Source organism: Phasianus colchicus, chromosome 9 (assembly GCF_987193195.1).
Source record: "Phasianus colchicus chromosome 9, bPhaCol1.hap1.1, whole genome shotgun sequence".
Taxonomy (NCBI): Eukaryota; Metazoa; Chordata; class Aves; order Galliformes; family Phasianidae; genus Phasianus; species Phasianus colchicus.
In genome coordinates this window covers 13,908,158-13,921,403 of record NC_143444.1, presented here as the reverse complement: position 1 = coordinate 13,921,403, position 13,246 = coordinate 13,908,158, and the positions used below count along the sequence as shown (strand labels likewise).

The 13,246-nt window shown below is 40.1% G+C and overlaps 1 protein-coding gene across 3 annotated transcripts in view; it reads right to left on the bottom strand.

The window, feature by feature from the left end:
* COL11A1 (collagen type XI alpha 1 chain) overlaps positions 1-12,961 on the bottom strand; it is a 133,259-nt gene extending 120,298 nt beyond the window's left edge. For 2 of the 3 annotated variants that reach the window (XM_031614703.2, XM_090146228.1), the window contains exon 1: positions 12,333-12,960. In XM_031614703.2, the coding sequence (XP_031470563.1) occupies positions 12,333-12,447 (115 nt within the window). In that variant the 5' untranslated portion in view covers positions 12,448-12,960. Of the gene's footprint in view, positions 1-12,332 lie in introns of all 3 variants that reach the window. The other variant, XM_031614702.2, reaches the window with a different exon arrangement.
* Positions 12,962-13,246: the final 285 nt, after the last annotated feature.

The following is a 13,246-nucleotide window of genomic DNA, read 5'->3' as shown; positions in this document are numbered from 1 at the left end:
AACTGGCCTGCTTAGAAGACCAGGATAGAGAGGTAGAAAGATGATTCACAAATTCAGGGAAGAACGCAGTCTAGAAGCTATCAACGGAGACTGTGATTGCTCTCTGCCAGATTCATAAGGTTCTGTAGTGCTCAGTGTCGCTCTGACCAGTGAGCTTCACCTCTTCCTGTAACCCATCTCTTCTCTAGCATGTTTCTCCCACATAATTTCTGGGATGAAACAATAAGAAGCAGCCAGAAACAGCATCAAGGCCATGCTGTTTGCCTGTTTGCATGAAACTCAAATTAGGATTACAATTTGTATGAGGACTGCTCTCAAAGTAATACCTCCCATTTTATTATGTTGGCCCAAGACCTGCATATAAGGGACACCATTAATTTATTAGCAGACATAGGGCCACTCACAAGAACTTATTTAAGTTATTTTACTCTCTAATATAATGTCTCTTAATAGTTTTTTCAGAAGAGAAGAAGGCTGCAAATTAATGATATACTTTTGCATCCTTCTGACTTAGCACTAAGATTTGAGACTGCAAAGAAATAGACCACAAATAAACATAATGAAAAAGCTCTGTTCACCAGTCTTTGGGGTGCAGTTAATTCTCCCTTTACGTATCAGCTTTGAAAACTGGACAATGTAAGTTTGTCAAAATACAGGATCTAGATTCTGAAAGTCAGTCCCTTCAGGCAGGGACTTAATGGCCACACTGGCTTGACACTTGAAGCCCATCTCCTGCAGGTGAACCATCAAACCCTAAATACAAGCCTATGTAAAGAAGCCTATCTTCTCCAGAGCAGAACCTGCACTTTTCAGGCAAAGCTTTCCTGAGTATCAGGCTGCAAACAAAATGCAAGCTTCCACTCTTTTATGTTTCCACTGATGGAGATCCAACTGCAAGTGGTCATTCTTCTCATTAAATACTACAGTGAGAATATCAATAGCATCTATTCTTATTTTGAAAAACAAAAGTCAAAGAGAGATGTGCAGCTTTATCTGCCACTAACAGACTATGCAGTAGCAGCCAGAGAAAAACAGTTCATAAGTGCTGGGATTTCAGGAATGATTAAGGAGAATCCTTCAGAAATCACATTTTTATCACAGAGAGGTACATAAACTGTGATCCTAAGTGTCTTAGCATCTTTCAGTGTACCATATTGTTAATCAGATAGCTCCAGCATAATTTCATAGTTTTCAAAAACATATAGTACAAGAAAATTTTAGCTATGTACTACCTCAGCACCTGAAATAACATCATAGAATCATAGAACAGCTTGGGTTGGAAGGGACCATCAAATTCCATCCCCCCGCCATGAGCAGGATTGCCACCCACTTGTAACTTTTAATTCTGGTCTTCATTACTGCAGTATGACTGAAGTACCTTTACTCACCTAGTGAACTTTTCACATTTATACTGGTATGGATAAGAACATTTGGTTCATATTAAATGTAAGACATAGACTATATTTAAGCTTCCTTTGCTTTCTTTCCCCACCCTAAGGTTTCTATTTACTTCCTATGGGAGAAAAAAAGAGCAAGATAGAACTAGATTGGCAGAAACATAAGGACTTCTAATCTAGTTTAAATTATACCAAAATATGTGTAAAAGCATGTTAAGTAAGAAGAAAATCCACCTCTGCTGGCATCTCCCTTTTGAAAAAAATTAAAAGGAAGGCAGCAAATAACTGAGCATAATAAATGGTTTCTGATCTGGTCCTGCTAAATGAATAAGAAGCATCTAGAAGTCAGTGGGGCTAATTAGCTGTAAACTGGATCCCAGATCACAGTGTAATATTGCAAGGTCAGGATACATTATGAGAATGAATTACATGAGGGAAACTTAATACATTTTTTGTTGCAGGTTTTTTGTTAGCATTTTGAAGACTAGACTTCCTATACATACAATGATACATTTACTTTAAATTCTATGGCAGTGCTTTACAACGCTTTAATAATCACATCTTTTAAAAATATAAAATCATACGTTGAACAGAACCTGTAAAAAACTAGACTACATTTTGATTATATTGTCATAGTTAGAAATACAGCTTTCACTTAATTTCATTCCACAATCTCTAAATGGAAATTAACCCTAAAATACATCATCCTCGTTAATCATAGCTAGTATCTCTTAGGTAATAAGACTCTCCCTTTATTTTGATTGAAACTGCTCATGGAGGATGCTCAAGGGTAATAATAATACAGACTATCATATAAGTGGAATGAAAGACTGAGAAGCTGTGCAAAAACAGACTGAAATACTTTGGATAGACAGTCTGTGGTGATGATTTATTCAACATATAAGCCTTCTTGTTTAAGGAATTAACTTAGTTATTGTATTAATGCTCAGCACATCAAGTCTACCTATGGTAAAGCCTCTTGTGCTTTTACCTAGAGTTAAGTGGGCACCTACAAGGATCACAAGACAGAGTCAAGTTGTATTTGTCAAGACAATTTGCCTTGGTATGGTCAAGGCTGGTAGATAACATTTGGATTTTTTTTTAAATGCAATGGCAGGTGGTAATTAAATGAATAGTATTTAATCATATCTTCCTCATTTATAAATAAGTACCCTTGCTGTAACTAAGATCATGGCAAACAATATCTTAGTGATAGGTAACAAAAATTATTGTTTGTGCTTCAGCAACCATCATTCAAATTCTGCATTATAAATATATGAGGGTTGCTCTGAAAGTGATGCCTCTCATTTTATTATGGTGGCACACAACATCAGGGCAGATGTTGATGGTACGGCAGTAAAAGTTGAAACTTCCCACCTATACCCTTCTACATTTTGTTGCCATTTGACAGATGGCAGCAGAGGTGCAGTCTGGCAAAATGGTGTCTGACACGCTAGTGCATGTGAAGCAAAGGTGTGTCACTGAATTCCTATGTGTTAAGAGAAGGACACTCATTGACATTCATTAATGCTTGTTGAACATTTATGAAGACCAAACAGCAAACATGAGCCCAGTGAAGCAGTGGGTGGTACATTTCAGCAGTGGTGACAATTGTGTCAGCTCCACTGGTACAGATTTTTGAGTGCAACATGCAGGCTCACATCTATTGCCAGTGAAAGTGCATAACTAATGGTGGTGACTACACTGAGAAATAGTGTTTTGTAGAGGAGAATTTCCCAATTCAAATAATGTTATTCTGCTCTTTGTGGTAGTTTCCATAGAAATAAATAGGAGGCATTACTTTTGGAACCGCTTAAGTATATGCATGTTAAAATCTACCTGACACTGCAATGGGAAACTGTACAGGACAAAAAATAAATGGATCAAAAGTGTATCTAATGGCAGCAGAAATATCTCTGGAATTATGTGAGCAGCAGTATTTTGGATAAAAGGGTAACATTGCTATATATTATCTTGCTAGCTATAATCATGTTGTAAGGGTAATTACCTTTATTTCAATAACTTTGCAGTTAAGTAAAGATTTTGATTTACAGCAGATGCTTCATTACAATTTCTAGCTACTGACCAGCTGCTGCAATGGTCCAAAACAAAAAGAGGTTTACTATACAGGCTTAATTAAATCGTATATAAATAATTAATATAATAAAAATCTTAAATAATGCAACATAATATATAAATATAATACATAGTATATAAATCTATTGAGTGACAATAATGTATACTTTAGGTATGTTAATGTTAAGCAATTAGCATGCACTGCAAGTACAATTGTACTGATTCGTGTAAGTACAATCTGTTTCTGTCCCAAATCTCTTTTAACAGTTGATGTGTTTCTATCAATCAATTTACACTTAAGCATGAGGAACACTTCAGCTCCTGTTTCTTCCCATACTTATCAGCTTCCATTCACAGCTTCTTACTGGAAATTTGAGTCTGCTGCTGTCACAAATTCAAAAATTGACAAATTCTGTGTTGGGTTAATTTCTCTGATGGAAGATGACCTGGACACTCTGTTACTAGAATTATTTGCAGAAAAATAAATTCTCAGCATACTTACATAGTGATTCCCCCGAATTCTTTTTAACTTATATATGCTAACTGGTTATAAGGTAACCATCTTTTCCTACATAAACTTCTACTGAGAAGCAGTTCATAGGTCAGTTCCATGAACCGCTGCAGTTCATCATAAACAAGGATTTCTCTTATTATTTCATATCTTATATCTTAAGATTTTAAGCATCTATAGTGATCCTATCACAGATGCATACAGTGGTACTCAGCAGTCTTGGAACAGGTGTACATTGAAAAGATATTATTTGTCGAGAGTTTTTTGAGTGAATTCGATTATCCCTTTAGAGAAAACTAAGAAAGTCAGAATGGACAATTGTCCCTATAAACAAAAAAGTCCTACACCCTGAGTTTTTTTCTGCTCTAAATATAATGGGCTGCAAGCCATTTAGAAGCTTCAGTGAGCATTGAAGATAGCCCTGCATATTTTCAGGTAGGATACACAAAATCTGACATCTGTTCTCTGTCTAAGAATTGTACTGCAAATAATTTTTAACTGCAGTTAATGGTGATGGTGACAAAGGACCAAACAGTTCAAGAGACTTTTATTGAAGACAGGGTTTGCAAAGAAAAACAATCTGCTTCTGTAATTTCAGAAGGAAGGATAGCCATCAGCCTAAAAGAACTGACAGGAAAGTGACTGTTGTGGCAACTTCTGGCTACACAATTAATTCCCACAAGAAATTGTTGAGACGGTGAGTCATTTAGAATTAAATATATATATATATATGTCTGTTCAAGAGCCTAATGAAGACTAGAGGTCGAAATCCTATTACATTTAAATTTTGTTCTGATAACTCCTGAGTTTTAGGCTCTTAATTTTATAAGACAGCCCAGGCACAATGATCGTTCCCTAATTAACCTACATTTACAAGATACTCCAAGATGCTTGCTGGTGAATACACTGTAAATGCAAATAATAATAAGACTTAATGGGGAAAATAGAGAAAGTATTATTTATTGATAGATATATCTTAGGAATCTGAATGTGCTACAGTTTGCTATGCTTTCAATAACGTTAGTAAACATGACTTTTCCTTTTTCATATATAATAAACACTATGGGCTTTCTTCCTGATCTATCATTATTCTTTAGCATTATCATTCTTTTAATTAATGCAAAAGTGAAAATTTATCAGGAATTATCCCAGAAATACCCGGTAAGAATTACAATCAATTTCTCATAATTGGTGAGATACAACCCTGGAGTAGTAGAAAAGGGGTGCATCTGCCTCAGTAAAAAAGTATTATCTGAGAAATTTAGGAAGACAAATGTTTCTAAAGCACTATTACTTTATTTCATATTTTTCCATGGAATTATGTTTCATTCTGCCAGTAATCTGTTCCAATAGAACCACTGCAAAACTAAAGAGTGTCGAAACATTCATCTTCCATTCTAAATTGTGTGTTTGGGGGTTTTTTAAAGTTTAGTCCACTTTTTTTTTCTTGCTGTGGTAGGTCATTTAGGGAGTAGCAGCTATTACAGCTTGGTAGGCTAAAGTATGCATATTTAGTGGGTACTGATGAAAGGACTTCTTATAATATTTGTGGACAAGATTTTCAAAATAGCACATCTTATGGTTAGATTTCTAGGTGTATATTTAGGAACTCAAATAGAAGGTACTGGCTGCTCCTCTGTTTTGAATCCATGTTACTTATTAAAGGCATAATGAACAACAGTTAGTGACTTTTCTTAAATTTTTTTTTAATTTTCATAAGTGCTTATTCTAAGGACTACAACGATTATGGTATCTAGTTGGCATTCATTAGGAAGCCAAGAGCTAAATGAATGTAAGAATTGACAATTTTTTTTTTTTTGTGAACAAGAAAAGAAAAAAAAAAAGAGAAAAAAAAAACCCTTAAAAGAATGGCTGGTCTTTGCTTTCTGCTGCTCACCTTTCAGAACAGAGCTTTCAGGCCAGAAATAGGGATAAGTCATTTTGTTTGTTTGTTTTGTTTTGTCTGCTTTTTTAAAGTCTTGAATACAGCTTTTGTCAAAGTTCTTCTACATAGTTTTTATCTAGCTACCATTTGTCAAAATGTTTCAGCAGTTCTCCTACTGTGAAATCTGATAACTTTTCCTGTTTGCATTCCTTATCCCAGATTATTAGGCCAGTTTCTGATTCTGTCAATGGCAAGAAATTTAGTTTACCAGACAGACCTAAATTTGCTAGAACATAAATAACAACAAATGCTCTGAATGATGAATGAATGATCTGCAAGAAAGTCTTCCCTGGCAGTGTTACAATGTACATGTGCTGACCTTAGTTGTTTGACCTGTAGGACACAATGCAAGAGCCATCTATTACTAGAAATCTGTGCTGTTTCTAAAGCAGTAGAAGTATTTACATTCATGTTTTTACCACTGCATATTTTAATTATTGTCACTGTGGGCAATCATGATGGGTATCTTTTAAAAATTGAAGTACGTATACGTAATTATTATTAATTTACTGAGTTCTTCATCTGTTAAGCATTAATACTGAACTAAATGCCCAAGGGCAGGAATTCAAAAGCACATTTTTATCAAGATGCTTCACTGAGCTTCCCAGTTGTTCAAATATGGTCACTTTTAAGTTCTCACTTTAGGCTCTGGTCTCTAATCCAATGCAATGCTTTCTTGCAGACCAAGCACCAGATGACTTTGATGAGCTTGCAGGCTTCATAAAATATTCAGCAAGAATTAAGAATCGTTCTTTCTTGGTTTTGTTATTTTACACAACTCTAGAGTATAACCTAGATTTTGAGGCTGACGTTTCATTTTTGCTTCCTATACTTTTCATTGCTTAAAGCAAAACCTTCTTTGAAGGTAGACAGGAAGAGACAAGGTATGCTCTCAGCAATTAAAAATGAGAGACTGAGGCCACTTAAGCAAAAGCTAAAGCAAAAGCTAAAGTTGCTAAAATTATTTAGAAATCATCCTAATAGACTTCAAAAATATCTCTTGAAAAATGGTAGTTTTCAAATACCACACATATGTACATTTTTCAGCTATAAGCAATGGAATATGTTAAGATAAACAGAAACAGCTAGAGTCAGTATTTACAAATATTCAAAGTAAAATATTCAAAATAAAAATATTCAAAGTAACCTTATTTAATTTCATAGAGAAACAACTAAATGATTTTTATTAACCATACAACTCAGAAATTCACCATACTTTCATTGATGTCAAAGGCATAATCTCCCATTTGACAGCAAGCCAAGGAAGCTAGTCCCAGTTCTGTACCCTACTGATACTTGCAGTTCCTCTCAAGCAGAAAGCAAGGTTGTAAAACCTCAACTGTTTCTTTCTTTCTTTCTTCTTTAAAAAAAAAAAAAAAAAAAAAAAAAAAAAAACTATGAATGCTTGATTAAAACCTATCAGATTACTAAAATATTTTGAATAGATGCACAGATGAGGAAACAGATGGAGTAAAAGCATAAGCTATGGTAACACTGTCATAAAGTGACAACAATTTGACTTATAACTGCAGTTGATTTAAATTGCAGGCTGCTAGTGCTGTTATTCATAGCAAGATCTGGATCTTCAGTTTTAAATCATACTTTATAACACATCTTTCAAGCTGCTTTGTAGCAAATACTTTGCTTCCATAGTATCAGCTCTGCCAAATAACATCTACTTCACATACTGTTTGCATTAACGCTTTGACATTCACTGAAGTCCCAGCCTTAGAATTCACAAAGATTTTTACAGCCCTTTATGTGTGATAATGTGTTAAAAAGAATTTAAGTTCTGTCACATTCTATTACTATTGTTATAACAGAGAGCAATTAATCCTTACATTTACAGTCTGTAAACTTGGTATTTAATACTGAGCAGTACAGTTATAAGCCACTGCAACAGGCATGAGTTTCCTTTTCAGCAACTGCCATCTACTGTGTCCAGCCAGAGGGCAAATCTGTGTCATTACATGAGACTTCACAGTCTTGCAGGACTAGAGATTCCACCCAAGCTCTGCTTAATTTATTCCCCCATATTATCAACAAATATTCAGAACAATTATAACTGAATCAGTGCTAGGAGGATTTCTGAAAAGAAGCAGAGAACTCTACAGAGAGATGCAACTTCTTTATCTTGCTGGCAGATGGAAATCCTATTGTTCACCACTGAATAAGACAAATCCAGGAGAGACATAATCGCTCCAGTGTGTTTTAGATGTAACTGCAGCAGTAATGTCACTGCTCTGTTATTATGCTGCAACCTTGTTGGAATTAAGGGCCACATTTGGAGGAGACGAAGTATCTTTGAGCAAGACAATTTTTTTTTTTTTTTTTTTTTTTTCAGCAGTAAGAAAACATGCACCAGAAAAGATTTTGTATCACAGATTATTGTTTTCTAGTGATATTCCAATAGCTGGTGCCAAAAGCACTGAATGTTTGCATGCACTCTATATGTACTTACATACAGTTACACTTATTAGGTACACGCAAAACTGAAGTTGAGAAATATGCAACAACTTTTTTTCTGCACAGCCTGCAGTCTGAATAGTTCTTTCTGAGATCCTTGAGAGGTCTTTTTCTAAATTAAATGCAAAGATTCATAATCTGGAGAATTTGCAACACAATACCAGTCATTCTTCTGCCAGATGGCTGATGAAGATGTTGATATAATTATTTTACCCCCAAAAATAATTTTTAAAATGTAAATAATATAGTAAAACAGACATATGCATGCAAGTATCATTTGCTCTATTCTGGGAAGAGAGGACCATTTCACCTGCTGATCCCTGGGACTCAGAAAAAAACTTCAGCTAGGATCACTAGTACAATCTAGCCAAATCTCCCTTTGATTTAATCATTTTTGTCTATATTTTGTCTGAGAAACCTCTATATGCTCTCTGTTTCTGAAGGATCATGGCATTTTGTTAAACCAAAATTGACACAAAAATAGCTATTTCACTGTGAAATAAAAAAAAAATAAAAAATGATGAAAGTGTTTCACATTCTATTTCAATATTAAAAGTGCATCAGTTAGAAGTGTCATATCAGTAACAGTTCTGAGAAGAAATTAATCCTTTTCTAGTTTAGGGGCACCTTTTTGTTACTGGTTTAGAGTAATCAGATACAGCAAACAGTTTTCATTCAATAAACAGATCCATATCTTCCCAGTGTTACTTACTAAGCAATTGCAATTCAATATCAGTATTGAGCCCACGAAGAAAACTGTCCTTTTGCCAGTACTAGTGGACCTGGTTCTCCAATCCTTCTGTACCTAGAACTCCTGTTAATTTCCAAGCCCATCCAGGGGAAGCACAAGGAACCTTTGTACTTCCTAAGATGACTGTAAAAAGCATTTACGGTATAGTAGGAACCAATCTACTTGCCACTCACACAGAGAGTATCTTTTCTATATATAGCTTTAAAGCCCCATTTTCAGTAAGAAATCTTAAATCTTTTTGCACTCAGAGCTGGATTGAAAAAGCTTATAAATAATAAAAAGGCTAATTTTTCATTTCTTGCTCATGAAAATTAAATCAGAATCACAATAGTGCATTGATGCCAGAGCCTTACAAAAATTTATAGTGTTGAAGCCATGCCATTTTGACTAAATGAGTTTATTCATTCCAAACACATTACCCATAGATTTAGTATTAAAAGGTGAGGAAGGGGAAAGGAAATCAAAGGATGTCTTTTAAAATACTGAATACTGTTTACTTTTGGCGAGTCCTAAAGCAAAAATATTTTCTAAAAAGAGCTGCTTAAGTGCTGGTGGGCACTGAGCTGACCAAATGTGAGTCACTAGCTTTTCCATTCTGTTTCTTCTCATTTCCATAACCTTCCTAAAGAAGAAATAAGCAGATCTTCACACCTCCTTTCTCAATTCTGTGGATGACACCTCATACTTTTATTTCTTTTCTATTTTAAATAAAGCAACTTGAAAAAAAGTCAAGAATTTTAGGAATCTTTTGAGGTTTTTCTGAATGGAAAAGATTCTGCTGTCTTAAGAATTCACTGATGTATAACTCATACTTTATACAAATACACAAAGAAATGTTCTTTATGTTTCTTTACAAAGTGGCATTTTATGAAAAGACAATTGAAGAATAGGATTTAATTGAAGAAAGAATTTAATGTAATAGATTTTATAAGGGCTATGATTCATATTTTACCCTGATCAAACCTTGCAGCTTTTTCATTTAGTCATACTGCTTCCCCACTGCAGTATTCTATTTTATCTGAGTAGTTTCCCTCTCCAACTTTCAAATGTGAGTTATTATGTCCTATTTCATCTCTAAACTACTTTAAGGAAGAATTGAATAGGCAAAAGACAACACTGAAGTATCTCCCTCACACTCTATCAGGGAAATTGTGCCAAATTCTCTCCCTTGATAGTCAGTGGAAATACTCTAACTTCAGTAACAGATCAAGCCCTGAGCAGACAGCTCTCTGGATCTCTAAGTAAATGGCATACTGCATTTGCTAAAAGTACAAGCAGTAATTTCTCTTCAGAATGCCCCTACAAACATGAGAAGCCTGAAGCACTTTTTCCAAAGTGTTCTTTATATAGAGGACTAGAGGAAAGGATTTTCAAAATAGTTACCAAACCTAAAACCTAAAAACCTATCAATGTGCTCAATGTCAAAAATTTTAAGGAAGTACCAGCTAACTTCTGGGGTTTTGTTTGTTTGATTGATTGATTGATCGATCGCTTTCCGGGCTGCTTGGGTTTAGATTTTCATTCAACTTTTCATTTGTGTCAATACAACGTGAAAAGATCATCTACATAAATCTTGCTCACCAGAAGTCACTTCTACTGTGCTCACAGGAAAGTGACATAAAATATCAAAATCTATCATGCCTTTGTATACGGCATTCCTTCTTCAATAAATTTAGTTTTGACATAGTAACAGAGAACCGAATCTTTGAAGCTCTGTGAGATTAATTCATCCTCAGCATAACTCCACTGGAGTCCGTGGAACTGCAGCGAGGATGAAATTTGACCCCTTCAAATCCCTTGCAGAAATGGGGCCAGCAGGGGGCAGAAGCCCTGACGGAGCTGACACCGCCAAGGTTGTGACCAGGTATAAAGGGCTTCAACGGAGACCCCGATCACCTTGCTGCGCTCCCATTAGGACACCCGTCGATTCAGAAAGTGGAGATTCACACAGAGAAATACTTCGTGAAAGTAATAATAATAAAAAAGCCTAAAAATTAAAACTTTATTGGTGGAGAGTTAAAATTCCTTCATAGATGTTGGAGGCTGGAACTTGATGATCCTTGAGGTCCCTTCCAACCCAAGCCATTCTATGATTTTATGATTCTGTGTCTGGCACAAGGTAAAATGAAATCCTCAGACCCAGCTATGTTAGCCCCCACATGAGCCTGCGGGCTCCAGAGAGAGGGACGAATGAAGGAGGGAGGAAGATGGGCAGCGTTTCCAGCCCGGCAGGAGGCGAAGGGGCTCCTGCCACCACGGCTCACGCATCGCAGCTCCGCAGATGTGCGAGCTCAGCTCACAAAGCCGCAGCGCACCGGACGGGACGGCGCGGCGGTACCCGAAGGCCGAACCGTGCCTGGGGGCAGACATTCCCTTTCCTTCTGCAGGGGCTGCCTCCGTGTCCTTCATCTGCTGCAGGTCCCCAGCGGACTGCACCGCACCCGCCGTGTCCACGGACACCTAAGGGACCACTCGCCCCCCCCCCTTCCCCTCCCCCCCGGGGAGGCGGCAGAGCGGAGGGAGGCTGGGGACAGCACTGCCCGCGCGGAGCCTGGGGCTGGGCCCCCTCCTCTCCGGCACGTCGTTCCGGCGTGCGCCCACCTGCGGGGCTGCCCTCCTCGGCGCTGCCAAGGGCCCCTGCCATACTTCTACTCTGTCGCACTGGAAAACATTCTGCCCGCTGCGAGCCTTTGCAAAGGAAAAATCAGCGAGGGGAGGAAAGGAGAAAATCCGAGAGGCGCCTCCACACCCAGCTTTCCCCTTCCTCGCCTCTCCGAGGAGGCAGATGGTTGTCGCTCAGTTTCTGCCACAACTTCGTGAGCTTCAGCAGCGTCAAGACTCTAAGTTCAACAGAACTGAAAATCGCAGGCACACTCTATAAAAACTGAGCGGGGTGCCGGACGACGGGAAATCGCTCAGCGCAACGCGTATTTGTTTCACCATGCCGCCCTGCCAGCGCATCCCCTCAGCGGCGCTGAGCCCAGAGCGGCGCTGAGGTGGGACGGGGGCTCCGAGCGGGGCACCAGCGGTCCCAGGGGCTCTCGGAGGGGTCCGCGCCCCGGGCCCGAGCCCTCAGGGTTCCTCCTCGCCCCGGCAGCGGAGGCGCTCTGACAGCCCCGGCCTGGCCTTGGATCTCTTCCCCGACGTGGGGGGAGAGCGGTGGCCGCGCCGTGTCCCTTTCCTTACCTCCTCTGACCTCCGCAGCCTGGAGAAGGACAGCGAGGGTGATGAGCGCGGTCACGGCCGAGTCCCGGGGCCACCTTTTCGTTTTCCACCGCGTGGACCACCTCTGCATCTTCATGCTGGGCGCCCGCGAGCGTGAGTTAAACCCGGGCGCCTTCAACTTATACTCCGTCCTTTCCACAATATTCCCAGAGATGATTTCTCCTATAGAGCCATACGTGACACACCGAAGGGATTCTCTCTCTCCCTCGCCCGGCCCCGTGCAGGCCCCTCCGCCCCGTGCTCCCCGGTGCCCTGCCTTCAGACTGAAGGGAGACGAGGGGCTTTAATCAAAATGCACGGAGCGCCGCATCCCCCTAAAGGCTTCATCCCGTCAGAGGGCTGGGCGAGCGGCTCCGGGGCCACCCCTGCGCCCAACTGACAAGGCAGCCGCCGCCCGGAGGCCAATCGCGACGCACCCCCGGCCGCCCACAGCACCGCCCTCCGCCTCGGCGGCGGCACACCGGCCGCCCACGGCACCTTCGACCGCCGTGTCGGCGAGGACCGGCTCTCCCGAAGGGGAGCTTAGGGAACGCGAAACCGCCTTGCGGGAGCGACCCGGGGGACGCCGACGGGCGTATCCCGTCCCCGGGACGCGGAGTCCCCTCGGCCCCGCCGCCCCCAACCCCACCGTCGCGCTGCGGAGCATGCGCAGTGCCGCCCGCGGCGCCCCTCGAGCGGGTGGCGCGAAACGAGGCTGCTGGGGGGGCGGGCGGGGGGCGACTCTCCGGGCGGGTGGAGCGGGGGGGACGAGATGGGGGTGTGCCGGGCGGCGGGGGAGCGGCGTGCGAGAGGAGAAAGCAGGCTGAGAGAGGGGCTGGGGGCGCTTAGGGGAAGGCCTGCCCCGGCCGTCCGCTGCGCACCCGCTCCCGAACGCA